The 26065-nt window shown below is 42.5% G+C and overlaps 2 protein-coding genes across 15 annotated transcripts in view; both read left to right on the top strand.

Moving 5' to 3' along the window:
- Window positions 1-15225, top strand: part of EP400 (E1A binding protein p400) — a 45872-nt gene extending 30647 nt beyond the window's left edge. For 7 of the 14 annotated variants that reach the window (XM_054288564.1, XM_054288567.1, XM_054288566.1 and 4 more), the window contains 23 exons: window positions 30-173; window positions 481-639; window positions 873-956; window positions 1518-1649; window positions 1771-1815; window positions 1923-2076; window positions 2565-2803; window positions 3719-3892; window positions 4142-4189; window positions 5193-5329; window positions 5835-5891; window positions 6012-6090; window positions 6671-6865; window positions 7865-7910; window positions 8001-8110; window positions 8670-8874; window positions 9786-9949; window positions 10298-10504; window positions 10799-10994; window positions 11302-11432; window positions 11834-12001; window positions 12700-12777; window positions 14579-15225. In XM_054288564.1, the coding sequence (XP_054144539.1) occupies window positions 30-173; window positions 481-639; window positions 873-956; window positions 1518-1649; window positions 1771-1815; window positions 1923-2076; window positions 2565-2803; window positions 3719-3892; window positions 4142-4189; window positions 5193-5329; window positions 5835-5891; window positions 6012-6090; window positions 6671-6865; window positions 7865-7910; window positions 8001-8110; window positions 8670-8874; window positions 9786-9949; window positions 10298-10504; window positions 10799-10994; window positions 11302-11432; window positions 11834-12001; window positions 12700-12777; window positions 14579-14851 (3225 nt within the window). In that variant the 3' untranslated portion in view covers window positions 14852-15225. The remainder of the gene's footprint in view (window positions 1-29; window positions 174-480; window positions 640-872; window positions 957-1517; window positions 1650-1770; window positions 1816-1922; window positions 2077-2564; window positions 2804-3718; window positions 3893-4141; window positions 4190-5192; window positions 5330-5834; window positions 5892-6011; window positions 6091-6670; window positions 6866-7864; window positions 7911-8000; window positions 8111-8669; window positions 8875-9785; window positions 9950-10297; window positions 10505-10798; window positions 10995-11301; window positions 11433-11833; window positions 12002-12699; window positions 12778-14578) is intronic. The other 7 variants (XM_054288569.1, XM_054288568.1, XM_054288570.1 and 4 more) reach the window with 5 other exon arrangements.
- A 1984-nt stretch (window positions 15226-17209) lies between these two features.
- On the top strand, window positions 17210-25586 carry NOC4L (nucleolar complex associated 4 homolog). The gene is made up of 15 exons (XM_054288663.1): window positions 17210-17330; window positions 17516-17639; window positions 17797-17903; window positions 18175-18282; window positions 18397-18546; window positions 19111-19210; window positions 19512-19546; window positions 19704-19754; window positions 20296-20407; window positions 21030-21090; window positions 21629-21739; window positions 23616-23779; window positions 24159-24241; window positions 24965-25078; window positions 25376-25586. The coding sequence occupies exons 1-15, from the start codon at window positions 17235-17237 to the stop codon at window positions 25490-25492; spliced, it is 1533 nt and encodes a 510-aa protein (XP_054144638.1). The 5' UTR covers window positions 17210-17234; the 3' UTR covers window positions 25493-25586.
- Window positions 25587-26065: the final 479 nt, after the last annotated feature.

Genomic DNA, 26065 nt, shown 5'->3' with positions numbered 1-26065 from the left:
ATTTCTCTTTTTTCTTTCTGTTTACCTAGCAAACAATTCAGGAATTGTTTGAGGTTCATTCTCCTATGGAGGATTCTGGATTTAGAGTGAAAGCAGAAGAATTTGTAGTACTTTCTCAAGAGCCGTCTCCAGCAGAAAATATTTCACCTAAAGTTGCAAGACCATTCATAGAGGTAATGATCAACACACACATTAAAAATACAGCTGTGCAACACTAGTATTAAACAGCTGACTAATCCCATTTTATTTGGGTAAATTCTGTCAGTCTCTTTTTCTTGTAGTTTTATGCTCTTTTGTAATTTGCCTTGTGACAAAACTTCCAAAAACCCAAAGCTGAGTTTTATAATTTCTGGGACTGTTTCTCTTGCTGCAGCAGAAACTTAGTCCAGAAATTTGTATTGCATTTCAGTTAACTCCTTATGGAGTTTCTTTCCATATTTTTGAAGTCTTAATTATTTTTAAAATATATCTCTCTGAAAGGCCCTCAACAGCATTGAACGAGAGGATGAGGAGTCAAATGATCACATACAAGAAACAGGATCTGAGTCAAGCATTGAACCTTTAATCTCAGAGCTCTGTGAGGCAAAATACAATGAAGAGCCCTCACAGCTGCAGGAGTTAGTTGCTGTTGTGGATCAGGTACTGTGACTTCTCTTGAATAGCTGGCTAAAAAGTAATGTTTAGTTCAAATGTTTCAATTTCTTTGCAGTCTGACCTTAAAGTAACTTTGTTGTTTCTCCCATTAAATGGAAGGGAGATCTCCCACTGCTTTAGAGTGTTAAGATGAGTTTGAAGGAGAGCTTTGATACTTCACGTAATGTTTCTTTTATTATCCTCAAAGTAACATTTTTTCCCTTTGATACTTCCCTCAGCTGACTCCAATTGAGAAGTATGCTTTGAATTATCTGGAGCTCTTCCACGGTTCAGTTGATGACAATGAGCCACGGTTGAGTGAGGTAAAACAAATCTTTCTTTGCCATGTTATTCTGTCACAGAATAACATTTATTTTATTTTCAATATGAAATGGAAGTTTCTCCAATGATGTGAAATATATTGTAGGCACTTCTGTGATCTTGTCTTGCTATACCTTCTGAACAGCGTAATGGCTTAGAGAGACCTCATTATTTTGGGATTCTGTGGTTTAAGCAGGTGTCAGTTCTTAATTTCTTTTTTATAAAATGGGAATTGCTTTCAGCCAGGCTCAGCAAATATTTGTTGTACTCCATTGATAGCAGGGGAAAAAATTTCATTAGTTTTAGTGAGCCTGTGTTCTGGTTGTCTTCATTGTTTAACTGAAATTCTTTGATTGCTTTATATTGATAGTTTTAAAACCCTCCACAAAGATCAATAAATATCTTAAAAATGGCTGGGAAAGTATTTGTTAAGAAATTTCTGTAAGATTCCTGTATCTGAAAATGGCAAAGTTCAAGGCATTTATCCATAAAATTACAAATTGATGATTTCTAATCTGGTGTTTTGCTGTATAAAGTTTCTAAGCAGTCTGACTTTAATCTAGATGGAGCTGAAAACTGCAAAGAAAGCCTGGGAAGTCCAGCATATGAAGGAGTTAAAGGAAAGAGAGCAAAAAATGCTTTGGGAGGATGAAGAGGAGCTTCTCACCTACACTCGGGAGGATGCGTACAACAAAGTAATTGCTGATTAGTCTTGTTTTTTCTAAATAGTTATTTCTTAACAGTTAGTCTGAGAATACCTTTACCCTTCAGGTTTCAGTTAGATCATTTGAATTATGTTCTCTTTTTGCTGCGTAGGAATATGTCTATGAAGGTCCAGATGGACAAACTGAAATTATGCCAGTAAGTAAAAGTAACACCAGGCAGCCTAAACAGGCTTTTTATTTTATGAAACAATAAGGTCAGTGGAGAGTTAACATTGCAGTAATTACAGACTTTATTCTGTGCAGCTCTGGACTCCTCCTACTCCACCTCAGGATGACAATGATATCTACATAGATTCTGTTATGTGCCTGATGTATGATACCACCCCTATTCCAGAGTCAAAATTGCCTCCAGTTTATGTCAGGAAGGAGCGTAAACGACACAAAACAGATCCCTCTGGTGAGTGCATACTCAAAACTGTTCTGGGATTTATTGGTGAAAGTTCAAAAAATCAGTGGGGTTTTCATGCCTCCTGTATGTTCAGAATGCATTGAAACACCCATGTTTCTATGTTTAATAAATTCAAGTATATCTGTGTTGGAGTCTGGTCCTGTAAAGATCAAATCTGCATGTTTGAAGGGATGAAAATTCTTGTCCCACCATGGCCTTGAAGCAGTGGAATGACTGGAAGGCCCAGTTCTTATGGTGTGTCTTCTCTTTAGACATAAAGATATGCTTTAAAGGACAGTTTTAGACAGCAGATATTCTGCTTTATTAGTAAGAACAGGGCTGGTCTTACTTTATAACAGGCTCTGTTTAGTTCCTGGCTATGCTTTTCAGAGGCAGTGGGGAGTACTCTGTACATGTATGAGCATTCTGCAGCTGTAGGCAGAGGAATCAAAGGCTGACAGTATCTGCCAATAATGCTTTATGTTTTGTCTTAGCAGCAGGTAGAAAGAAGAAGCAACGTCATGGGGAGACAGTTATCCCACCTCGTTCACTCTTTGATCGAGCAACTCCAGGAATGTTGAAAATGCGCCGGGAGGGCAAAGAGCAAAAGAAGAACATCTTGTTGAAACAACAGACACAGTTTGCAAAGCCTTTGCCAACTCTTGTCAAACCAGCTACTGAGGCTGGACAGGATAATCCAGAGTGGTTGATCAGTGAAGACTGGGCACTTCTGCAGGTCAGATGATACCTGCAGCTTCTGCTCTCATTATGTTTTTATTCCTTCACTTTATCTCTTCAAGGTTATTTCTAATTCTTAGTGGCAATTTGCTGTCATAACTTGGAATAGCTTGCCTGTCATTTGTGCTCCTCTAAGGAGAAATTAAAGGCTAAAGTACAAAATGTATGATTAAGCCCTATTGTTGTTTTAGAAAGCACTTACTATTATTCAGATTAGTTGTGCTGGCTGGACACTGAATAATGCAGCTAAGTTTTCTCACCTTTGAGGGGGGAGCAGCATTTCAATAACAGCTCCCTGTTGTGGTATTTTCAGAGACCCCTGTTAAAGGGAAGAATGATCAATCTGACTCCATATTCTTAGAAGGCTAATTTATTATTTTATGTTACTATATTATATAAAAGAATACTATACTAAACTGTACTAAAGAATAGAGAAAGGATACAGACAGAATGCTAAAAGATAATAAAGAAAAACTCGTGACTCCTTCCAGAGTCCCGACACAACCTGACTGTGATTGGTCATTAAGTCAAACCAATTCACATGTTGGATACACAATCTCCAGCCACATTCCAAAGCAGCAAAACATAGGAGAAGCCAATAAAATAATATTGTTTTCCTTTTTCTCTGAGGCTTCTCAGCTTCCCAGGAGAAGAATCCTGGGCAAAGACTTTTAAGAAAATATGATGGTGACACCCTTTCCCTCTCATACCCATCTCCAACTGTTTCCCTGCACATCAGTCAGCATTAAGGCACCTTATGCCTGTTTATTCTCTGTGACTGTAGCTGAACACAGAGCCTTAGCCCTGAGCTGTCCCACTGTGGTAACGGTGTGTGGGCACACGCAGGTAAGGGAAGGTTTGGAAGATGGCAATGATTTGTCACCTGATGCATTTGTGCCTTTCTGTGTTGCAGGCAGTGAAGCAGCTGCTGGAGCTTCCTTTAAACCTTGCTGTTGTGTCACCAGCACACACTCCCAACTGGGACCTGGTCAGTGATGTTGTTAACTCCTGCAGCAGAGTCTATCGCTCGCCCAAGCAGTGCCGCAACCGCTATGAGAATGTCATAATCCCGAGGGAGGAAGGAAAGGTGAGCTCACCTGCAGTGATGCGTCCTTTTTTTACCTTAAGTTGTAGAGTTTTTTTTCCTTAACTCCATAAACACTTGTTTTTTGTTAAACGTTTCAACAGTGTAAATAAATAACTTCTTTTAAAAGATCTTTTTTAAAATTATTCTCATCAGGATTTCCACTTATTTTATGTGATTTCTTTGAAAAGAAAAAGCACCTGAACAAAATCTTCCACAAAAGATCATCTAACTTTCCTTCTTATTTTACAGCTAATGTACGAAGCTAATCCTAAAAAGAAGACAAAAAGTATTTATAAGGTGTGCATTGGTATTCTTTCAAAATCAAATCTAGACACTGTGGTATTTAGCAGCAATGGAGGTGGGCAGATAATTCATATGAGATCCATGTTGAGTGTTACTTGAGTTCTGAAACATCAATTGAAATTCCAAATTTATTTTTCCTTTCTTTGTTGATACAGTGGATTGACACCAGACTTCAGCTTTTGGATTTGATAGATAAATTTTAGATCATGCAAAAAGTTTGTGATTTCACTTAAACTGTAGTTGGCATTTTTCCACCATGTATCCTATCCTGATGGTATTTAAGATCTGTAAGAATGAACTTCATGCTAGAGTCTAAGTGGATTACAAATACAAAGTGAATTTGATGCCTGAAACACGTTTTAGTAAATGACGATGATAGGACACTACAGAAACAAAAACAAATTCTATGACTGTGAACACCTTCTTCCAAACCACACAGCAATTTAGTGACAGAGTTGGGTGGAGAATCCAGAACTTCTGGCTGTAGTCCCATTCTCTGACTGCTAAGGAGGTTTGTCCCTGACTGGCAGTTTCTGCTTAGGAGAAGCCAAATGTTAGAGTGGCATGGTGTGTGGATGTTAACCTAGCTTTGTTGGGAGAGCAGTGCAGTGATGGTTTTGTTTTATTTCTTTACGTGTGCGCTATGCATAACTATAAACTAATGGGCTCTTGGTTTGGGTAATGAATTAAACTTGCAAAATCTAAACTAAAGCAAAGATTCTTTCTCGAATTAGAGTTTGCCATTTTATATGTCCCCAAGTGCTGATGCCAGTGTGACCGTGAGAACTGCTCCTTATTTTGCTCTTTCTTTATACATTTCCCATAGAGTTTTGTGTGACAGTAAGTTATCAGTGACACGAGGCAGGAACCAGTCTGTGATAGATTTGTTGGAGAGTGTTTTTAAATAATCTACGAGCGCGCCTTGTGTTTAAACATAGACAAAATGCTCTGCTGGGTGAGTTTGCAATTGAAAGTTGGTTTGTTTTCTTTTTTTTAGACTAAAAACAGTCGCCCACTTCGTACCAATCAGATCTATGCTCAAGATGAGGGTGCAACCCACACACAGCTTTATACTAATCATTTTGAGATGATGAAAATGATTGCAGGGAAAAGAAGTCCACCTATCAAACCTCTGTAAGTTTACTTGGGATCATTTGATCTCCTGTCACTACAGATCTCCTGGAAACTGTGTTTTGAATGGCTCTCAAAACCCAGAGTTATTCTGCACTTTGTTTCTCTGTTCTTGATCTCTCTCTGTGTGTTCTGTGTTATTGAAAACACTTCCATGTGTTTGGGTCTCACTGCAGGAATTTGCTCTTTGTCATTAAGAGCAGAACTGCATTCAGAACTGCTCTCATTTTTAATCTACTTTATATCTATCCATTTGCCAGAATTGTAGACAATTTGCTGTCTATGCTGTTTAGTAGTATATTCTTTCCTATGTATCTTCCTGCAGTTTTTATTTATTTAGTATTTACTCTGAGTCTTTCTTAAGTGTCTATCTGTATGCAGGCTCCAGTACTGGCTGGAATATCATGGAAACTTCACCAAAAGTGCAGTGTTACATGCTAAAATACATGAAATGAAATATTGTTTTTAAAGTTTTTCTGTCCAGTGATACAGTTTTTCTCCATTTCAGACTTGGCATGAATCCTTTCCAGAAGAATCCAAAGCATGCATCGGTGCTTGCTGAAAGGTGAGCACCCCCTATCTTGAAGGGGGGTGCAATAAATTGCATAAAATGCTCTTTTTTCTTTTTTTTTTATGTTTCAGTTATTTCTAAATATTGTGTGTTTTGTCTAATTGTTGTTTCTAGTGGAATCAACTATGATAAGCCCCTCCCTCCGATTCAAGTCGCGTCCCTCCGAGCAGAACGCATTGCCAAAGAGAAAAAGGTATGGTCCCATCTCTGTGCACAAATGGCTGCAGTAATTAAAAAATCAGCAACAGATGAGGTATGACCAAAGCTGCCTCCTGGGGGAAGTTTGGCACTACAGAGGGTGTTATGAGCAGCTGCACACTGTTCATGTACAGGGGTTTAGATAACCAAGGCCCAAATTGGGACCTTTCCTTGTCCTTCTTGTCACTCTCAGACTCCTTAAACAATGAGGAGCATATTTTTGCAAAAGATGGTAAAACATTTTAAAATGTTATTTAATTCTTGACCATTCTGTAGCCTCCTTTCTTTTATTATTCAGAAAGAACTACTTGTCCTTGCTTGTGGATGATAAGTTACTTGTTGTGCTGTGCTCTAAGCCACAAAACCATGAGCACACCTTGTAGTTTGAAATGAGTCACGTTGTGTAACTTGGACTTGAAAAGTGAGGGCAGCTTTGTGAGCTGTCTCTGGCTGGAATTAAAGGAGTTTTGTGGATAGAAATATAAAGGTTTTGTATTGTTGTTTTGTTTTGTTTTAAAAACCCCACATCTTGCTTGTTCCATGCTTGACGACTGAAGGTGCCCCTTTCCCTGCAGGCGCTGGCGGAGCAGCAGAGGGCCCAGCAGCAGACGGGCCCCCAGCCCCAGCAGCCCCAGGCGGGCCAGCAGCCCCCCCAGCAGCCCCCCGTGCAGCAGGCCCAGCCACAGGCACAGGCACAAGCACAGGTAGTTCAGCAGCCACAGGCAGTGGTGCAGACTGCAGTCACTACTGTGGCCAACACAGCAGTATTGGTAAGAAAGGGAGAGCTCGGTGCCTCTGATGTCGTAACTTCAGTTCTTCTGTGTGTGCTGTATTTATGTCGTGTTTTCTCTGGGAAGAGAATTTTAGGTCAGTACAGTGAGATCAAAGATATTTTTTCTTGTTTGTTTTCCCTGTTTATTCTGAGTGTCTTCTTGTTCCCTGATTTATTAAGACTATTTGTACCGTTGTAGCAACAGATCTTGGCATTCTGAGGTGGAAAAGCACCATGCAAAGATGGTTTTTCCTTTTTCACTTTAGACTTTTATTTAATGAAGTCTGAGTGAATAGATGCACATGGTCAATGAGAAGTATTTGTACAGAGAGCTTGCAGAATACAGAGAATAAAAGAGAATGTAGCTGTAAGAATGATTCAGTTAGAGCTTAAAATCCAAAGATCCATTAACCTTTGCAAGGCAAATGAAATGATGCATCTTGCAGGAAATACCATGGTGTTTTTACTGCAAGTTTGTGCAAAGTTTTCATGTCTTCCCAAAGTCCTAGAGCCTGAATGGGTCTGATGACTGGTCTGTGGCTTTTGTATTTAGAACCAGTCCAGTTTACCTAGTAATGTGTGCTGGCTGTGGTGGATTTATTTTGCTTGCTGCAGAGCAAGAGTACCACAGCTTTTGCAGAAAGACACAGAGGATGTGTTCTGACCCACAAGCATTGCTGTGTATGAAGTGCTCAGTGATGTTCCTGTGTGAGTGGTTGTCCAAGGTATTGCTCCCTTCCTCTGCTAACAGGGATGTCCAGTGACCAGGGTTTACCACACACGTGGCTGGTCTACAGCTGCTCATTGTGAGGCAGAATCCTGATTTATGTATGCATTAGTTGCTGTGATCTATAAAGTCAATGAACTGCAGAAATCTCTGTGTATTCCATTGCATTTTTGTTATTTTGTCACTTCTGGAATACAGCACTGTGTTAAGCAACGCTCAGTTTTCTTTTATTGTTTTTCTGAAATGTTACCTTAATTGTCTTCTAATTAGGCAGGCACCATCAAAACAGCAGTGACGGGGACGAGCATCCAGACTGGTAAGGAGACTTTATAACTGGGCATAGGAGGTGATGGACATTGGGATTTTCACTCTCAGAATCTCACATTTAATCCTTGCTTGCTTTCAGCTACAGTGAGTGGAAATGTGATTGTGAACACTGTTGCTGGGGTCCCTGCTGCCACCTTCCAGCCCATCAATAAACGTCTGGCCTCACCTGTTATACCTGGGACTCTGACTGTGAGTAGATCCTGTCACTAGTTGTGTCCCTGGACACACTGGGTTCTTCCATGTTTTATCAGCATTGCTTTAGCTTCCAGAATTTCTGCTTCTTGCAAATGTCATGTGCATCTTGGAATTCTTTATCAAACCTCTCTCTTTTACCAAAGCATCAGAACACTGGAATGGTTTATAAGAAAAAAATGCTTAATACTGTTAAAAATAATTTATAGGCAAGTGCTGCTAAAAGCAATGTGTTATGTCATTAACATTTTCAGCCTGTAACTGTTTTGTGCTTTATTAATTATGATCTTTATTATTATGTTAATGGTTTAAGACTATAGAAGATAAAGCAAAATATTGAAAGGTACTAAAATCGAATGTCTGTAATCAGGTGAAGGGTTTGGTGATCAGCCTGTTGGAAAAAGATTTAACCACATGCTGATTTTAAGATTCATCCAAACAGATGCGTTTGACAAATTTGGACCTTTTGTTTTCAAAATTGCCTGGAAGGTTATTCCATTGCAGAAGGGGGATGTGAGGCTGGGAGGGGAGCAGTAAAGGCTGTGTTCCCTTGCAGACCTCGGGAGGCACGGCCACTGCCCAGGTGGTTCACAGCCAGCCCCGCGCGGCCGCGGCGCCCGCGGCCTCCACCGAGCTGGTGACCATCGCCTCCACGCAGGGCGTGCGCGCCGTCACATCCGTGACAGCCTCAGCCGTGGTCACCACCAACCTCACCCCTGTGCAGACCCAGACGAGGTCCTTGGTGACCCAGGTGACACCAGGTAAGGATCCTGTACAGTGGATATAATGATCCTGTATAGTGGATGGTTTTGCCCCCGATGAGGGGGAGAGAATGGTGTGTCTGACTCCTCCTTATCAGAAGGCTAATTAATGACTTTATTGTACTATATTATTCTATATTACATTGCATCTAAACTGAATCTGCCCAGCACTCAGCTGCACTCCACTGCACAACATCTCGTGACTGTGAGCCTACAGTCCCAGCACACACACCTGATAGGCAAGGAAACAAAACACCATCACTCTGGGTAAACAATCTCCACATTGCATTCTACTTTTGCACAAACACAGGCGCAGCAAATGAGATGAGAATTGTTTTGATCATTCTCTGAACCTCAGAGAAACACAGAAATATTCTTGGGAAGAATTGTGCCTTGGTTTTCTCTGTGAAGAGAAATGTGGCAGCAATCCTGTGTTCAGGGACTTTTTCCAGTGGTGCACAAAGGCTCCCAGAATCCCTGTAGATCCACCACCACAGCCCCACAATATTGGAAGTCTGAGACACAATGAAACAGGGCTGTGATTTTTAACTTCCTTTATTGTTGGTGCTCAGATGACATTTATCTCCAGTATTTCTGGATAAAGTATGGTAATAGAGAGCTTGGCCCCTGGGCATTGTGATTTAAAAATATAATTAAAAATCTAGCAGTAAAATACTAGAATTGACTGTCTTGACTAAAAACCATTGTGAAGAAAGGCCCTTCTATTTTATGATGTACTCTGCTTTTACATCATGCTCATAATAATGTCTTCTTACATGTAGTAAATCCACAAAGTGTGCAGGAACAGAAAAATAAGCATTTAACAGCTTGACTTCTCAGGTGAAATTCATGAGTGAAACTGAATGTTAAAAAGTATTTGTCATAACATTTTGTTTTTTCTTTATTCACAGCTACACCAACAGTCCAGCTGTCAGGCAAAACCATCACCCCTGCTCACTTCCAGCTGCTGAGACAACAGCAGCAGCAGGCTGCTCAGGTGCAGGTCCCACAGATCCAGGCTCAGGCACAAGCCCAGTCTCCAGCTCAAATAAAAACTGTAGGGAAGCTGTCACAGGTGAGGAACCACTCATGAAGTAATGTAGCACATTTCTCTCATTACTGTAAGCTTCCTTAGCAGTATGTGTTGTGTTCTGTTTTCTTGGGCTACAGTGAGATGTATTTCCCTCCGAAATTTCATGCAGGCAGTGAGTCTTGACAGCACTTTCAATAGTAGAGTAGGGCAGGATGGAAAGCACTTAGTGCTGCTCACTGGAAGCCATTGTGTAAAAGAGTTACATTTTAGATACTTGATCTTAGCTCTAGTCTGGTACAGAATGTTTCTCCTTTTAAGCTTTGGATTCATCTCCATTTTTCTCCTCTGATGTAAACTATTGGAAATGATGGAGGTGTTTGAATTTTGCAGGAGCAGCTGCTCAAGTTGCAGAAGCAGAAGCTGCAGCTCCCCCAGCAGCAGGCAGCCCAGCAGACCCAGCAAGGGGCACAGCAGCAAACAGCACAAGTGCAAGTGCAGCAGCAGCAGCAAACCCAGCAGCTCACTGCTGTGACAGCCCCTCGTCCTGGCGCTGTCCTCACGGGCACCACGGTCGCCAACCTGCAAGTGGCACGCCTGGTGAGTTGCCTTTGGCTTGGCAAAAACTGTCCCAAACATCTCACTCTTGGCTGTTTAAATGAGCTGGGCACTGCTCATTCACTCACAAGTGCCCTTTGCATTGCTCTGGCATTTCAGAAGGAACAGATGTACCATAAGTACCTTTACATTGTATTTATTTACCCATTGATACCACCTCTGAATTGTGTCACTGTACAGGAGCCATTACATTTACAGCTATCACTTTATAATCACCTGTTATATGCAGCAAATCTTTCTTTGCTGGTACAATAATCTTCATTCCTTACTGCTTAGACTCGTGTTCCTGCTTCCCAGCTCCAAGCACAAGGACAGATCCAGGCCCAGACTCCGCAAGCAGCCCAGGTTGCTCTGGCAAAGCCTCCAGTGGTGTCTGTTCCAGCTGCTGTTGTGTCATCTGCAGGAGTCACCACACTCCCTGTGACTGTGGCAGGCATTAGTGTTGCCATTGGGCAGCCACAGAAAGCAGCAGGTATGTGAAAGCAAGTTGGAAATAGGAAGAATTGTATTTTATAGCAGTCTCCTATAGTATAAACAATCTTTTTCTTGAAGGAAGATTGTTGTTGGAGCAAAACATTAGCTTACTTGTGCCCTTAGATAAGAAATTTTCTCTACTGTCAAAATCATGTCTTATTCCCATTAAAATCAGTGAGTTGTTACTGCTCAAACCTGTGCAAATGTGTAAGTCTGTAAAAGTAGAATATGTGCAAGCTGTGATTAATGGTACAAAGCAATAAACTGAAGACTCTTACAGTTCTAATTATTTCTGTAATTTTCAGGAGGCCAGACAGTAGTTGCACAGCCACTGCACGTCCAGCAGCTGCTGAAACTCAAGCACCACCAAGCAGCACAGCAGCAGAAAGCCATCCAGCCCCAGGTTGCACAGGGACAAGCTACTGTGCAGCAGAAGGTACCATTGTCTGTTCTCTATTAACTTGTGCAGTGGTTCTGAATGACCAGGACATTCCTAGAGAGTCAGTCAGGATTTCTAGGGGTGAATCTTAGGTATAAGTAGAGAGAACAGGTTCTCAGGTGCTTAATTTTTTCTGTAAAGTGGTTGATTGGTAGTTTTTAGTAAGTGTATTGTTGTGTGGGTGCTGTGTATAAGAGAGAAACTTTTTGTTAAATACTTTAATTCTGAATACTTGTGTAAATGCATAAAGGCTTTCATCTAGTGCTCATTTTTTTACTGCTAATCCTGGGAGATTTTTTCAATAATTAAATGTAATTAATCTTGTTTCCCCACATACCTGTTCTTTAAAATACACTTGCCTTTGTAGTCATTGATGCCTTTTTTTTTCTCTTGTGCAGATAAATGCTCAGCAGGTCACGGTCCAGACCCAACAGCAGACTTCACAGCAGCAAAAAGTAACTTATGCTACACAGCCTGCCATTAAAACCCAGTTCTTAACAACTCCAATTTCCCAAACCCAGAAACCAGGTGGAACCCAGCAAGTGCAGGCCCAGATTCAGGTACAGGTAACACAGGTTTACACCTTTAAACTGTACTGGGACTGGAGAATTGTAAAGACAACAGGTGAGGTAGAATTCAGCACCCATTAATTTTAATTCTAGTCACATGTTCATTTAAATTGACTTTTTAATAAAAATTACTGGTGCTGCATATGTGGCCTTACAGCGAGTCAGAGCAACTGTGAGCTGCAAGTTTGTCTTTCCTCTTTGAAATAAAATAATTTAGTCACTCCTTTTTATTAGGCAAGGGATTCCATACTGTGTTTACTAAGGAAAATTCAGCCAGAGTTTTTCCTGTTTCTGGTGCTGCCTCACAGCCTAATCTCTGGTAGCCAAGAGTATGTGACTCACATACTCTCTTTTCTGCATAACTGGATCAGCCTTACCAAGGAAAAAAGGAGGTTAGGAATTGGCAGCCTTACTCTTTCAAAAGTATCTCCCAGATAATGGAACCTGTTAGAACTCATGTGCTTCCTTCAGTTTTATAGGTAGTTGGGATGAAATTACTCTGTTGTAGTTAAAAATGAAAATATTTATCTTCCTCCCCTAGTGAAGTTATTTTCACAGATCTAAAATGTTTCATAAGCATTCAACCTCACTTTTCAGTGCCAAGCTGCAACTTAGTGTGAACAGGCCTGGGTGTTTTGCTGCTATCAGCAGCTTTTTATTTTGATCCAATCTTTTTTTATCTCATATCACTACAGGTTGCAAAACTCCCACAAGTGGTCCAGCAACAGGCTACTGTTGCCAACATTCAGCAGATGGTTTCAGTTTCCCAACAGGTAGGTTTTGCTCTTTCAAATATAGCACTAGAAACATGATCTTTAGATCTTTACAAAAGCTTATTTTTTTTGGAATGTGTGTGTTTTTCACCTTATGTGTGGCATAGGTAGTATTTTTGAAGGATATAGCAAGTGCCTTTCTATAAAAATAAATCTTGAATACTGAATCAGCTGAGGTTTATTCTTTGGTCTAAAACTTTCATAGATGTAGCAATGTTTATTCATCACTGTAGATAAACTGAAAAACAGATTTTTAAAAGTGTTTTCTAGAGCTGAAAAGATGTTTAAAAATTGGTTTCTGGTAAGGTATAGTCAATATAGCAAATAATTGAACTAATGAGCACCATCTGAGCTTTTTCCACAAAAATTAGGACAAATTGAAGGTTACAGGTTGTTTTGTTTCAGCTCACAGAGCTGTGCCAAGTGCTCTGTAGAAGGCAGAATGATGTGATGGCTGTTCCAAATGTGTGCTGGTAACTGACAGGGCTTGGGCAGGAGAAGCTCAGGTGGTTTGGTTCCCCTCCCCTAAGGACCAGGCAGTTTAATTATCACTGTTCAGAACAATGTCATCCAGATCATTAGCAACAGGCCTAACTTAGGCAGTTGATTGGCAGGAATGATTTAGCTTTGGAGGGTGGATGGAGTTCTTGCCTTTGGTGCACAAAAATCTGGGCCAGTCAGCTCTTAGTCTGCTACAGTTCACAGTGCAGTGTTTCAGTGCATAATAAAATCTGTGACTGTTTATCTCCAAATGGTGATAAAATGGTGTGAGCTGTCTGATAACCACCTCAGATGTGAATGCTTCAAGGGCAAAGTGGACAGCAGGAGGTAGAAACCTCATCAGTCAACACAACTTGAGTTGCCCTCTGTAGTCAGGAAGAGCTCCTAAATCATTTTCAAAAGTCATCAATGGTGGCATAACTGTGACTTGGAGTCTGTGGCAAAAAGAGAAATAATTTCCCTCCCATGTACGCCAGTGACTTCAGTGGCAGTAGGCTTAGGCCATGGTAAGTATTTTTTAAACTATGGTCTTTATGTGTATGTGGCATTCTTTTTATCTGCATTTTTAGTGCTTCCCACTGAAATCCTTTTGGATCATTCAAGAGTTAATTTTTCCTCTGCAGAAGTCCTTGTAGCTTTGTTTGGCTTCTGCACCTGACAAAGGCAGCTGAAGCTGCTCAGTTTTCATTACCTTGTCCTCTGAACAAGGAGATGTTGATTTTTTTTTTTTGCTCCCTTGGTTTGGGTAGAGCTATGAAAATTAGATCTCTGGATGGAGTTCAAACTATTCTGCCATAAATTGGCAATAGAGACTGGCAGCTGTAGTGTGAAAGGGAAATGGCAGAGACTGCTGGGCAGCCTCACTGACTGTATTTATTGTCACAATATGAGTGCAGAGTCAGCATTTGAACCTCTTTGGTCCTCTGGCTGTCCCTCTGTTCTTTTCCTTGCTCCTTCACTTCTGCAGTACAGGAATTTTCCTATATATCTGGTAAGGTTTTTGTACCTTTCATCTGCCTTCTGAATGTATCTGAGGGCATGTCCTTGGATTTGCACTGCAGAGACCAGAGTTACAGGCACTTTGGCTCCTAGTTCTGATTTATAAGGCTCTAGAAAATGTGACAGAATGGTGTTTGTCAGTGAAACCACAGAGCCTCTGTTCCCAGGATCATTGTCTGAGATGTCAGCTAAGAGAGCAAATACCCAAGGAAGCAGGATTTGTTCTGTAGAGCAGAAATGTAAGGACTGCTCAGTTTAATGCTGAACCATTGTGTAATTGCCTTTTCCTCCTGCTGTGCAGGTACAAGCTCAGCCCCAAACCGTGACCCTTTCTCAGACGACAGCAGGACAACAGCAGGTTCAGGTGATCCCTGCAACCACTGCCACTGCTCAGGTGGTGCAGCAGAAGCTGATCCAGCAGCAGGTTGTGACCACAGCCTCTCCCCAGGTTCAGGCTCCAGGTGTACAGAACCCAGCCCAGACACCAGCAACACCTGAAGCCCAGAGTCAGCAAGCAAAAGTACAGATGAGGACACCGACTGTCAGATTAAAGGCACCTACTAAACCAAGCTGAACTCTTGCAATAACAGAGAAACACAGGATTTTGTGTTTGCTGAGACAAGTGAGAAGCTACTCCAAACATCCAAATGAAGATAAAACACCTCTATTTTTTTTTTTTGTAGCAGAAGGTTTCTTGCTGGTGAACATTTAAACATGAAAACTCACATGTAACTTCAGTGTATTAGCAACTGTTTAGCACTCAAACTCTGTACAAGATGCATTCTGCCTCTGTGTTCTCTGTGCTCATTTAAACCACATAAAGCAAGCATTACTTAGGTTGAAATTCTGCCCAGCTTCTCAAAAGTGAAATGGTGATCTGCCATAAATGTCAATAAAATACATCTGTGTTAAACACCTGCCTGTGGGCATGTGCAGCTCCTTGCTGTAGCTCAGTACCCACAGTGAAGCCACACAAAAACCAGGTGTAGTTGATACAGCACAGTATTTTCCATCTGTACAAAAGCTCTGTGTTGTTCTTCCCTGTGGTAAACACCCCTGGAAGATCTAACACAGGCTTGAAGTGCTCCCTGCAAAGTTTAGCCAATAAATGTGAAAACCTGTAAGTATATGTAATTAAAAAGGAACAAAAAAAAAGGTTTCATTCTCCATTTTTGTAAGTCTTTTAAAATGTTTGTTAGTAGTTTTTGTGTACAGTTTACTGAATCACCCAACCTGTGTGCTCATTCTCGTATTTCACTTTAAAATAATGGATATTTTAGGCATGAGCTGAGTAAATACTGTGTTGATAGTAAATGTGTATTAAAGTGTAGCCCATTTTCTTTTTTTGTAAAAGAATTGTTCAGTAGATGCAGCTAAACAGATGATCCATAGCTGTTTCTCATGGGACTTCTGTCACAAAACTCCAGCTGATAAAATCTAATCTCTCAGTTTCATTCTGCTCTTGCAACATGTTTAAATGTTCAGTACTTTTTACACGGCTTTCAGCTTAGGGGGTGGGGAGGGCTGGGGGAAGGGGAGAATAGTGAAATTAAATCTAAGACTTAATTCTTCAACGGTGTAAAGAGTAAGATCTAACTTTTGTACTATTCTTTTACTAAAGCTAACAATGAATGTATCTTCAGGTGGGTATTTTGGATGTGAATAGAGCGTGGCCTCTTCCTCCAAATCAGTTTGCCTTATTGTTATGGAGAAAAAAAAAAAGCAAAAAGCTGCATAGAACTGTGGGGGGTTTCTTTAATTTTCTTGCATACAGTGAATAACAGACTTTGCAAACAGCACTGAGTGAGGAATCAAAAAGCCCATGGTGGCTTGAAGGGATTTATTTTACTTTGGCCATAAAACTGCACAATGTGTAAAATCCAGACAAAATTGCAACATTCCTTTTCTGAGATGGTTTTAAAATTATTTTTTCATTCTGTGATCTTTTTACTCTTTTAGGAAAGGAGCCTATTTGATGGCAAGGAAAGCATATATTTTGTTTTTACCTCTGTATGTCCACACTTGTTGGTACCTGGTAATCCACATGGCTTAAACAAGAAAGAATTCTCAGCCAGCTCCTCTGTGTTAGTTGGGATAGGTACAGCCAATTCTGTTCAGATCACAAATGTAACATTGGCTCAGGCAGCGTTCCTGATTTTTTTATTTTATACCTCTTTTGTCCTGCATACTTTTTTCCTTGGACCCTCAGGTGTACAAATACAAGGGCATTTTGGGTTTTTTTTAAGCTGTTTTTGCATGCAGTAGTATTCCCCTGACCCTGCTAACCCCTGGCTTGTGCCATCCCCTAAACTTCCCTGCCAGCCAGGGAGCTGGCACTGCTGACAGCAGAGTAGTTTGAAATGCAAAGCAGATGCAGTGGTGATGGATAGTGACACTGTGTACAGTATAGCCTTGCTCATCCAGAAATATTGCGCAGGTAGCCCCAGTTTTACTTTTAAGTGTTTAGCTTTTATGATGTGCATGAAGGTCGGGGTGGGGGGGAACAGTTCCAGCAGTGGGAGAGCTGTTGGCTACGTCGTTGTGCTGGTCTGATTTGGTGTCTAAAGAGGCGATTGTTTCTTGTTTAGGTCAGTTGATGAAGATAAAAAGTCACCATTACTTTTTTTTCCTTCTAATTATTTTTTTCTTCCTTTCGGTGTGTCTTTCTCCCAGGAGTGTGTTAGGAAGTCAACCTGTACATAAGTGATGAACATTTGTACTCGCCCCAGTAGGATGATAAGGAATAGTGCTGTATCCTACCTGAAGGTGTAATAAAGTGTACATTTTTATACCGCCGCCTCGCCCTGCCTTCTGTACCGGGAGCGGCGGTGTGGGTGGGGGTACGGACCGATCCCGATCCCCATCCCGATCCCGTCCCGACCCCGATCCCCGCCCCGCTGCCGGCCCCGCCTGCGGGCGGAGCGGCCGCGGCTCCTCCTCCCTCCTCCGCTGCGAGCATGGCGCGGGAGGCCGCGCTCGCCGCCTGCCTGGAGGCCGTGCTGGGCAGCCGCTCCAGCGCCAACCGCGTCTTCGAGCTCCTGGAGCCGCTGGCGGTGCGGGCCGGGCCGGGCCGGGGGAGCGGGCTGAGGGAGGGAGGGAGGGCAGCGTGGCCGGGCCGGGCTATGCCGGGCCAGGGGAGCGGGCTGAGGGAGGCAGGGCAGCGTGGCCGGGCCGGGCCGGGCTATGCCGGGCCAGGGAGCGGGCTGCCGGGCCGCCGCTCTAACACGCTGTTCCCCAGGGCCAGGAGGAGCCGGAGGACATCGTGAGCGCCGCCAGGATCTGCGGCCGGCTCTTCGGGGCGCTGCTGGAGCGAGGGGAGCTGTTCGTGGGGCCGCTGCCCGAGCAGGACGCCTCTCTGGGCGGTGAGCACGGAGCGGGGCCCGACCCGAGCCCAGCCTGTGTCTGTGTGTCTGTCTGTCCCTCACAGAGAGCTACAGCCCAGCCTGTGTCTGTGTCTGTCTGTCCCTCACAGAGAGCTACAGCCCAGCCTGTGTCTGTGTGTCTGTCTGTCCCTCACAGAGAACTACAGCGCCCAGGACAAGTACAGGATATGGATGCGGCACCGCTACAGGGACTGCGTGGGCTGCCTGGGAGAGCTCATGGGGCACGAAGCCTTCCAGGTCAAGGTGGGTCCTGAGCCCGGTGCTGACCCACGGGGGGTTCGCGGGGGTCCCTTGAGGCTCTCACCAAGCATTTCACTGTGGGAAGGCAGGCAGGGCTGTAAAACAGCATTGATGCTCTGATTCACCTCTTTTCACTAGCAGCAAGCATGCAGATTTCTCAGGAAATAATATTTCCTCCTCTTGAATGTGCCTCCTTTGGGTTTGACCCCTGTTGTTTTTGTTTAGGTGTTTTTTTGGGTTTTTTTGTGATGTTGTTTTGTTTTTTTTTTTAAAGGAGCAGGCACTCTGCACACTCATGAAGTTTGTAGAATTGGAGGCACAGTATCCATTGATCAAAATAGAGTGGAAGGGAACTTTAACTTTTCCATGTGACCTTCTCAAGGTAAGCTGCAGACCTGAAAAGTCCCTCCTGCCGGTGACCTGATGGCACAGGAACTCATGTGCCCAGTGCTGTGAGAGACTGACTTGCTGCTTTCCTTCCCAAACCCCTTGTTAGGTGGTTGTTGATGGTTTGCTTCCCACCACCGAGGACGCCTCCCTGCTGATCTCCCGCTTTCAGGAGTACCTGGAGTATGATGATGTTCGCTACTTTGTCATGAAGGCTGTCACTGCCAGCATCGGGCAGGTCATGCAAAAGACAAAGGAGGTAACAAATTGTTACTGCTCGGGTTGCTCTGGATGAGCTGCTCTGGGTTGTGAATCTTGTGTGTGAAGCAGGGAGGAGTTAGTAGCATATGGAAATATTTGGAGGCTAGAGAAATGAGTGTGACCACTGGAGGCATTGATTTTTTTTCTCACGTGTGAGACATGAGAAAAATACTCTTGTGTGTCAGTATGCCAAGACTGGCTTTACTCAAGACACATACTGTTCTTTCTGGTCTAAGCTCTAGCTTCTGTTTTACCCAAATCTTCACAGCTTGGGTGACACACAGAGAACTTTTAATTCTGTGTGCTCTACTGCAGAGGAAGAACCTGTTTCCTTCATTGGCTCCACCAGTTTTGTTGAGCCAGAATAAGTGCAGAGATAGGTTTCTGATCTGTAACAGAGAATATACCAGTGTGTAGTTTATTTATGTAGTTTTTAGTCATCATTTTCCCTTTCTTTTTCCTAAATATATTCAGTACTTGGAAACAGAGCAATATTGAAGCCCAGCATCTTGTTATCTGATGTGGAACTTGCTTCATGTTTGTTTTTTCCTTTTTTCCTCAGAGGCCGCTGCCTTTTTACCAGCAGAATGTGTTTTCCCTCATCTCACCCATTAACATGCCAAACAAAGAGTCTGAGATGGTGAAATTTATGGTCAAGCAAGGTTAGTGAACTCTGCATGATAAACTGTGTGTGAAAAGGAAAATCAGGTTAAGATTTCTAGTGTGTAAAGACTTTATTATTGTTTGCTGATGAAGAATTTCTGCTTCTTTGATCACTGCCATTCTAAACAGTCTTAAAAATCCACATCCCTCAGTCTACAGGGGTGCCTGTTATGGCCTTGTATCAAATTAGGTACTTCAGCCCAAGTTTTTAGAGCATCAAAAGGCTAAGTTTAAAAAGGTTCATCTTAATTTTTTGAATATCCAGTTCAAGTTCAACATCTGGTTTCTCTTTCTTCTTAGATAACCGTGAGGAGTTGAAATTTTCAAAGCTGCAGGTAACTGTTCATTTGGTGCATTAGAATTGAAATTTTGTCTGCTTAAAATAGAGCATTATCTGTAGCAGTGTGTATTAGAATTGAAATTTTGTCTGCTTAAAATAGAGCATTATCTGTAGCAGTGTGTTTAACTCACTGTTTGCAATTCTGTTTTAAGGCACACAGGCAGGTGTTTGAAAAAATGTGGCTGACTTTTTTGAAGCACAAGGTGAGTGTTACTTCTGCCTCTGATCTGCATTGCTCTTTAATTTAAGGATTGCTGATCCTTAGCAGTTGTGTTCAGCTTTGTAGGCAGCTGCTGGTGGGACCCCAGGATGTTTTGAGTGTTGGGTGGGAGCAGCCCAGTGAGCATTTCTGTGGGATCACACAGCCAAAAAACACGACCTCATATATGGCCTGCTTTTTCTCCTTACTCTTTGCCTTTTTTCCCTGCCTTAAACATCTCTGCCCGTAAGGGTGATCTGCAGCATAACAATCTCTGCTCACAAGCTGAAGCTTCCCCAGCCTTTTTCCTGGTGGTTTTCCCCACATGAGTGATGACACTGTTAGCTGTGAGCACCTGCTTCTTGAATGAACTTCCTTGGTGTCACCTGTAAACTCTCCCATTTGGGAACTGCTGCTGCAAGCTGTTCTCTATTTTCCTGTCACATTCCCTTCTGCTTATGCATTGCCTTTTTGAGCCACAGGTTGCTGCTGCTGACCGAGTTCTCCCTGCAGTGCTTGTTTCTCTGTTGTTTTCTCCTTCACAGCTGCCCCCTGGCCTTTACAAAAAGGTTCTTGTCATTCTGCACGACTCTGTCCTGCCTTACATGAACGAGCCCACTCTCATGATGGATTTCTTGACAGTGGCCTATGGCATAGGTGAGTGAGAACAGCATTTTATCCTCTGTGGCACCTCCAGCATGGCACAGATGGACTTGGAAGCTCTGCTGGATGCAGCACCACACCCTGGGTGATGGAATATGTGTACTTTTGGCTTGGATGGAGCTAAGGAACTAGGGTCAACTCCATTGTCCCTGAAAGTGAGATGATTTTACCTGTGTTTGTCAATGTCGTTGCTCCTTGTGTGTAAGGAAAATAATATTTAAGGCTGTGGGGAAGAGTAGAATGCTGGAGTGATTAGTTTTAAATATAGAGTTCAGCCAGTGCTGCTGATCCAAACACAGGATCCACAGATTGCTGCAGAAATGTCCTTTCTGAGCAGACCTTTGCCTCCCCAGTGTGACTTTGTTGAGGAATTAGAGCAGCACATTTTGTGTCTCAGCTGTTAAACATTTGTCTTCTAAACTACAGCTTAATCTTTGTAAGAAACTTGGGAGTCTGGAGGGGTGCAGATGAAATTGTTTCACCTTTCAGCCACCACACTGGCTCAGATTTCAGCTATTCAGTTTTGCTTTCCTTCTGGGAAGATGGTATTATAGAAAAAACTTGAAGATTATTTTTTTCTAGGTATTTTTATTGATATCTGCCTGTTTTCTTACAGGTGGAGCAATCAGTCTTCTAGCCCTAAATGGGTTGTTTATTTTGATTCATCAGCATAATCTGTAAGTAAAAAGAGTATATTGTTTAAAGGAACGTGGGTTTTTGCATTTATGTTTTTATATAAGAGAAACTGAAATGGATTCACCACACCTTCAGGCTTTGAAATTCTCCCATGAGAAAGCCAAACTGCACAAGAGGCTCAGGCTGCTTGGATGCTGAGATTTTTTGGCTGCCTGATTTCTTTTACAACTGAACCTAAATAGTCTGTTCTCTAGGCTATGGTTGCTCAGCACTTAAAAATCAATTTCCATTGATCTGATTACAGACTGAAGCCATGATCTTTGGTGTCCCTTTCACTGCATCCTCTACCATTTGCAGTCACTGGTCATGGCTTCACACCCTGAAGGTGGCTGGGCACTGCAAGAGCCATAAATTCACCTTGCAGTTTGTTTTCAGGTGGTGACTGTAGAGGGAAGCCTAGGAGAGCTAAACAGAGCCCAGCAGTGGGCTGGGGTGCTCTTAATGAAAGCACAATAATATTTAGACACAGCCCCACTGTACATCTCTAATGGAATTTGTATTTTTCCTTTTATTCAACAGGGAGTACCCTGACTTTTACAAGAAGCTGTACAGCCTGTTAGACCCTTCCATCTATCACGTGAAGTACCGAGCTCGCTTTTTCCACCTGACTGATCTCTTTTTGTCTTCATCGTAAGCAGCATCTTTATTATGTGTGCTCACATATTTTCCTCCTGCTTTTCTGTTCTTTAGCAGTCTCCCACACGTCTGGATTTAACGTATTCAGTGTTCCTGCTGGATTAGATACATTTTGTATGGAGAAAACTGAATCTGAGACTATTATTGTAGTCTTGTGTAATTTTTCATGTGCTATTTTTGAAGATTTGCCTCACAGCCATAGATTTTCAGAAAGGAAGAATTGCAGTTAGTTATCAGAGTTTGAGCTGCAAGTGCTTATGGATGTGTTTTTGATCTCTGTTCCACTTTGGGTGAAAGTGATGAATTTTCTGTCTTGTCTTTGTAAAAATGGAAAAGTAAAATTTGCTGGGTTTTTATAGATTACAAAGCTGTTGATAAATGGATGGCTTTTTGCAGACATAAAGCTCTGAAATGTGAAGTGTTTGACAGCCTGTCTTGATGTTGTCAGTTCATTGCACACAGGAAAGAAGCTGGATAGGCAGCTGGTCATATAGTTGCTGTCATATGTTATAAAATAAACCAACAGCAGCACAGCACCAGGCACTTCATATCCAACCCCCTTGTAGTCCTGGTGTACTTTGGAGGGAGTGACAAGACCTGTGGGTAACTTTGTTGAGCCTTGCAGGTGTAGTGAGGCCTGAGTGACTGAAAATTGTCATTTTCATCTTCTGATGTGAAGAAGGGGCCTAAATGTTGTGGTTGCTGTTAGAAATTTGCATTTTTACCATTAAAAAAAATAATTATGCTGCACATTTACACTACATGGGAGCTTTATGTTCCCATTAACAGCTGCAGTGCTTGGAAATGTTATGTAAATTTAACACCATGGTCTGTGTATTAATTAAACCCACAAAATGACATAAGAAGAATATAATTAAGGTTCCCTGGCCAAGCACTCAGTTTATGAAAGGACTGAATAAGGTTTGCTGTGAGAATGTCTATGTACAGGGGCTATGGTGCCATGTGTCAGGATTGACTCTCACAGTGATCTGAGATTATTCATGCACTGAATGTAAATTCCCCCAAAATTTGTTCCAGCTAGTGCACAACACATTGCTGCTTAAACTTGAGATTCCTTGTCACTGTGATATTCTCTGAAAAATCCTCTTTGCCCAGGATTCTTCTCCTGGGAAGATGAGAACCCTCAGCTTCTCCACGTTTTGCTGCTCTGGAATGTGGCCTGGAGATTGTTCATCCAAACATGTGAATTGTTTTTAATTAATGACCAATCACAGCCAGCTGTGTCAGACTCTGAGTCAGTCATGGATTTTAATTGTTCATTCTTGTTAAGCCTTCTGAGGATCCTTTCTCTTTCTTTAGTGTAGTTTTAGTATAGCATAATATAATATAATATGATATGATAGAATATAATATGATATAATATAGTATAGTATAGTGTAATGTAATAAAATATGATATTATGTAGTATAGTGTAATGTAATATAATATGATATAATATAGTATAGTGTAATATGATATAATATAGTGTAGTATAATATAGTATAGTATAATATAGTATAATATAGTATAATATCATATAGTATGGTAGAATATCATATGGTATAATATGGTATAATATATAGTATGGTATAATATAGTATAATATGGTATAATACAGTGTAGTATAATATAATATGGTATAATATAGTATAGTATAATATAGTGTATTAATAAATCAGCCTTCTGAGAACTTGGAGTCACGTTCTCATCTCTCACCTCATGCTGGGGACCCTCACAAACACCACAATTCCTAAAGCTTCTCTTTACTCCACAGCCAGAACAGCCTGACGAGCCCCCTGCCGTGCTGTTGGGGTGGCTGAGGCTGCTGGCTGTCCTGCCAGGGCTCTAACAGGCTGTCCCCTGTCCCCAGGCACCTGCCAGCCTACCTGGTGGCAGCGTTCATCAAGCGGCTGGCGCGGCTGGCGCTCACGGCTCCTCCCGAGGCTCTGCTCATGATCCTCCCCTTCATCTGCAACCTGTTCCGCAGGCACCCCGCCTGCAAGGTGCTGCTGCACAGGCCAGCAGGGCCAGCAGGTAAGGAGGGGCTTGTTTTATGCCTCTAAGGCAGCATAAAGAGGAGCATTGCTGTGGAGGAAAGGGGAGATTGCAGTTCTGAGGTTTGGAAGGATGCCTTTGTCCTGTCCCTTGGGTTTGTGGAAGGTCAGCAGGCTCCTGCTGTTAAACTCAAAGCTGTTCCAAGTGCCCTACTTGCTCTGCTCTTTAAAAGTAACATGGTTCTGTAATGCTGCCAGCAGTGACTCTTGGGTCATGCTGGGATTTGTCAGTTTGTCCCTGGAACCATAAATGACTTGGGAAGGAGCAGCTCTGGCTGCAGCACTGCTCAGAGGCTGTGTTCCCTGTGGGTTTATGTACATCACACGGGGTGTTAGCTGTGTATCTCCTGTTTCCTTAGATATGTCAGAAGATCCATATGTCATGGAGGAGAAAGAGCCATCTGAAAGCAAGGCTTTGCAGAGCTCTCTGTGGGAGATTCAGGTATGTCATCCCAAAATGAGCATCTGCTCTGGTATGGGTCTCTTCCACCCTTGCTGCTTCCTTGACATGTGTTGGCAGTGGACAGACCCTCTCACAAGGACCTGCTTGACATTTATCTTGCAAATGAGATGAGTTCTTTTACTCTGCATCATTTTCTATCCTAGCGAAGGATTCCATACACTGGAGAGATGTATGTGCTAATTAGTGGGTGGCTTGTGAGCTCACATTTGAATTTGCAGTTCACAGCTGACACAGACTAAACAGCTGCAAATGGACCAGGCTCTGGAGGGGAGAGAGGAACTTGGTGAGCACTGATGGAAGTGAATTGAGTAGAGCCTGGTTATCCTCTAGAAATGGATGAGGGGTTTGTGTAGGAGGCTGAAGCTAGAGTGATGTGCTGGAATCCTGGAGAGCTGGAGCTTGGGCGTGGTGTGAAGGCACTGTGAGGTGGCAGAATTGGGTTATGCAGTGCAGGCATGGCCTATAGATGAATTTATCTTGAGCTGGATGTGATCATGTGAGAGGAGCCTTTGACATGTTTGGAAGGTGCCTGAAATGAGGATTTCTTGAAGCTCTGTAGTAGCATGGTGCAGCAAACTTGGATCTGATGGAATTTGATGGTCACTGGAGATCTGACCAACAAATGGGCAGACTCTGGCAGTGCAGATGGGTGTGTGTTACCCTGTACTTTTAGATAATCTCCCATTTATTTTGCTTTTCCAGTCTCTCCAGAACCATTATCACCCAGATGTGGCCAAGGCAGCTGCTGTCCTGAACCAATCCCTGTCTGAAATGGAGGATGACATATCAGGGCTCCTGGAGCTCTCAACTGCTGAGGTGATGCTGCTGTGCCTTTGTGAATGACTGGAACCAGGGGAAAGGAGGTTCTGGATGCAGCAGCCATGTCCTGTTATCTGCCTTGCTCTGGGGAGGGAGCTACACTGACTTGGTTACCAGGGCAAACCAGGAAAATGGTCTGTTAAATAACAGCATGAGCAACAGTGGTGACAGGGCTGGCTTTTTTCTTTGAAGTGTTTATTTGCTGGATGTTTTAAGACTTTAGAGTGTGCAGTGTTATTGGGGTGAAGAGCCTGTGCTGAATTTTGACAATATTTTCTGGTTTTTATTTTGTAGCTTTTTGATAGAGAAGTAAAGAAAAAGGCTGTTGATGTGCCCCTGGAGTTTGAGCCTGTACGAGGTTTGTTTGGGAAGAAGAATGATATTTTTGCAGAGCACTTCAGTTTAGACTGATGCCATCTCTTACCAAAACACATCTGTCAGCAGCCGGATCTTAGGGACACACAGAAAGCTCCCATGTGCTCTGCAGCCCTTCCTTGTGAGGAGAGCTGCACTGCCTGAGCTGCAGCCTTCTTCCTGCTCCTGGATGGACTTTGCTGGTTTCTCAGACTTGCATTCTGCCACCTGGTATTTGGGAGGGATTTCTCCTCAGAGCAAGGATTTCTGGACTTGTTCACGGCTGGGATCCCAGTCCTTCCCCCAGAGCTGCTGGGGCTGGCTGTGACCAGGAGCTGCATCAACAGACACCTCACTGCTGTTCCATGGGACTGAGGGGAATTGCATTCTCTGACTGCTCTTATTTTTCAGATGTTTTACTTTTATATGAGAGCTGACAGCCTGTTTGTAATAAATGTCTTCAATACATAAATGTAAACACCTGATATATTATAATTATATTTTTATATGCATTTTTAAGCTCATCTTGAGAGGGATGTTTATATTCCTTGTACTCAGCACTCCCACGTTCAAGGCATTGAAACTGGTTTGTCTGACAGCTCAGAAGGTGCTCAGTAAATCCATCTAGGA

This window comes from Melozone crissalis, unplaced genomic scaffold (assembly GCF_028551555.1).
Source record: "Melozone crissalis strain CALT ecotype California unplaced genomic scaffold, PUWL_Pcris_2 ptg000063l_1, whole genome shotgun sequence".
NCBI classification, from domain to species: domain Eukaryota; kingdom Metazoa; phylum Chordata; class Aves; order Passeriformes; family Passerellidae; genus Melozone; species Melozone crissalis.
The sequence above is the reverse complement of the archived record's forward strand: the minus strand, read 5'-3'. Positions and strand labels throughout refer to the sequence as shown.